General features: G+C 41.9%; 1 protein-coding gene and 1 long non-coding RNA gene across 2 annotated transcripts in view; one reads left to right on the top strand and one right to left on the bottom strand.

The window, feature by feature from the left end:
- ptprn2 (protein tyrosine phosphatase receptor type N2) overlaps positions 1-3,040 on the top strand; it is a gene marked incomplete at its 5' end in the record, with an annotated part of 140,991 nt that overhangs the window by 116,284 nt on the left and 21,667 nt on the right. The window contains 1 exon segment of the mRNA XM_014013339.1: positions 400-603. Within this exon segment, the coding sequence (XP_013868793.1) occupies positions 400-603 (204 nt within the window).
- LOC106520988 (uncharacterized) lies at positions 528-2,970 on the bottom strand. Its single transcript, XR_001310613.1, has 3 exons — positions 2,757-2,970; positions 2,343-2,469; positions 528-612 (listed from the first exon to the last, which is right to left on the bottom strand). It is a non-coding gene; the product is annotated as an uncharacterized LOC106520988 (long non-coding RNA).

Genomic DNA, 3,040 nt, shown 5'->3' on the forward strand with positions numbered 1-3,040 from the left:
AGAGAGAGAGAGAGAGAGAGAGAGAGAGAGAGAGAGAGAGAGTTTTTTACATATTTGAAATTTATTTTATTTGATTTTCTGCTCACAAATAAAACACACTATTCCAAAAATATGAAGATTTAATGTGTGGTAGCAACATTTCTTCTTTGGGCTTTGTGGACTTCCTCAGCCATGTATTTTTGATGTATTTGGTATAAACTCCAACATCCAAGAGCTTAGGTAATCTAAAGACAAGGTGCACTTAGCACTCCCCCTCTTACAGTGCAGGTGAACATTCAAAAAACACAAACGATTGTTTTGTGTTTGACAAAAAGAGAAGATTCATAAGAGCTTTACACTGAGGTGAGGAGAAACCAAAACAATAAACACCTTGATCACACCGTTTTGTAATTTTCCCAGGAGCTATGTCGCCAGCGTATGTCAATCAGGACGTCGGAGCGCGTGGAGCGGCCGGAGACCCTGCGTCACTCACGCCTCAACAGCGTGTCGTCGCAGTTCAGCGACGGCCCCGTCGGCAGCCCGTCGGCGCGCAGCAGCACCTCCTCCTGGTGCGAGGAGCCCGTGCCGGCCAACATGGACATCTCCACCGGTCACATGATCCTGGTAAGGATCCTGCAGACAGGAAGTGAGGAGCCATTTGTGTCATGAAGCACATGTGATTGGAAGAAGAAAAGGTGGACTGTGGCAGCAGGTTGTTTCCTGTCGCAGATTTTCACCTGAAGCTCCTGCTGTTCAACGTGAATTTAGCTGGTTAACTCTGAAACCAAAGGTTCTCAGCTTTCTGTAGCATTGATCCATGCTTTCCAAAGAAAATATGGATTGTGGAGTTGGAAAAAAACAGATTTTGACTTTATGTTAGTGAAATTATACCCACAGATTTAAAGACTGCAGGCTTGTAGAAACCAGTAATAGCAATAAAACAAGGGGAAAACTGAAAACTGTGATTATGGCTAAATAGCTTAAGATATAGATTTATACTCACAATCATTACATTCAGAAAACATGCAGAAATTAAAACAAGTTTACCACATGACTATTTAGAGGTTTTGTATTTTACACRAAGGTAAACCCATTTTTACTCCTCCTTTTTTAAAAATAAGATTTGCTGAGAACTGTCTTATTTCTGTCTCTTTATCTGTTTGGTTGCATCTCTCTTTCATCCCACTCTCTCCTCATTCCCTTAAGAACCCAGATATCTTTTCTTCTTTCATTGCTCTTCCTGCTGTTTTCCCCCTCCTGCTTTATCTTCGCTCGTTTTTTTTTCTCTTCGTCACTTCCTCCTGCTTCTTTTCTTTCTTTCTTTTTTTCTATTTTTCATTCCTTCTCTTACTGCTTTGTTTTCTGTGATGGGATCCACACTAAAGTGAAACATCATTACCTATTAGGAGGTTTTGCCACCGTTTCCACAAACACACAATGGATTGTTTTAATTTTGCACAACTTACATTAAAAAAAACCTGAAAAAAAAGCTTGATAAAAGAGATGGATAGATGCCTCACAGTGTTTCCATTAATGCAGAGAGCATTCATCACTCTGCAGCATGTCTAGCTTTTATACTGGGAGGCTATAATGAATGAGAGTGAATCTGAGTAATGCCTTGTATTGGTGGTAATAGATGGGTTTTGTTGCACTTGTCAAGGCTTGTTTGTGAGGCCCCTTTTGAAAACATTGACAATAGAAAAGCATTTAGCTGCACAAATAACAAAAGAGCAGCGGTGAATCATTTCTAGGAGCTGCTGTTATTATTAGCCCTGGTTTCGTCACAGCAGCATTAGAATATAGAAAGGTAAAAACACCCTGGGACCTCTGCTGCTCTTTCAGGCTCTGATTGACATGAAGATGTCCTATAAGGGCTCTGCTTTAAAATTCTGCCACCATCTCACGTGAAACCATGTGTGAGATTGCCTTGTTATCACTGATCTCAGGCCGATATTTCTCCATCTCTGCTCTCTTGCTCTTTGGAGCTCATATTGTGAATACTGAACTCTCCAAAGCCCTCTTACTGGGAGTCCTTTTCCCCCCCTTTCTTTTTGTTTTTCAAACCCAATCACCTCGCACTCGCGCACACGCTTTATAAGACTTTTTTGTGTTGTCAGTATAAATCGTTGTGTCCCACTGTGCCAGCCAACCTCAAGAATTTAAAAAAAAGTCTTGCATAACGAAGTTCAGAGCTGGAATTGGACGCCTTTGTGTGCTGAGTCATCTGCTGTGTGCGCTTTCAAAGCTTTGACACGCCTCTGGTGTCTTACATCTTCCTTCTTTTGCCTGCTTCAGCGGCTCTGTGGTGCTAAAAACTGCACTTTTTTATCAACTGGGTGGTTAAAAATAAAAAAACTGATTACCTGTTGCAACACAGAAGCAGCGTGTGGTCTTGTTTCTGCAATGAGAAGTCATTTCAGCACCATGGATAGCGCTTTGTAGTCACCGACCTTGTTTTTCCTTCAGTTTGTGGAGAATGAAAGTCTCTGCCTTTAAAAAAAATAATAATAAYGCTAGTTAGGTTGCTAATTGTTGATGCTAATTTTTGAGTTGTGCAGGAAAATCTAAATCTTTTGCAGTTTTAAATTTAAAAAATCGAGCAGAAGATAATTTCCCATTTAAAGCAACACAATGTGCACCCCTCGTGCAGCTATTATTATTTCAGACACAATTGCATATTAACGTCCCTTTTCTCCACGTCTCACAGCTGCTTATCATATCATAAAGCTGCCTGTTTAAACTGCTACCAGCATTTTAATTTGACAGCAGCGTGTTACCTGTTGTGTCTGCCTCTCCTGGTCGTGCCTTCATCCTGATTTCACCCAGCTCCCCTTCTGCTGCCGAGGAGGCTGCTTAGGAAGGATTAGACATTGTTTCCCTGACACACAGGCCTCCCATCCCAGCCCTCTGATTGGCAGACATAATCCCCCCATTCACCGAGCCGTCGTTACCCCCTGTCTCTGGAATACGCCACGGTCCACTGCCTCCCTCTAGAAACGGCAGGGCTTGATAAGGGGGCCTGCTGGCTGCATTGCATTAAGCTTTTCAATATATATATATA

This window comes from Austrofundulus limnaeus, unplaced genomic scaffold, assembly GCF_001266775.1.
Source record: "Austrofundulus limnaeus strain Quisiro unplaced genomic scaffold, Austrofundulus_limnaeus-1.0 Scaffold100, whole genome shotgun sequence".
NCBI lineage: Eukaryota > Metazoa > Chordata > Actinopteri > Cyprinodontiformes > Rivulidae > Austrofundulus > Austrofundulus limnaeus.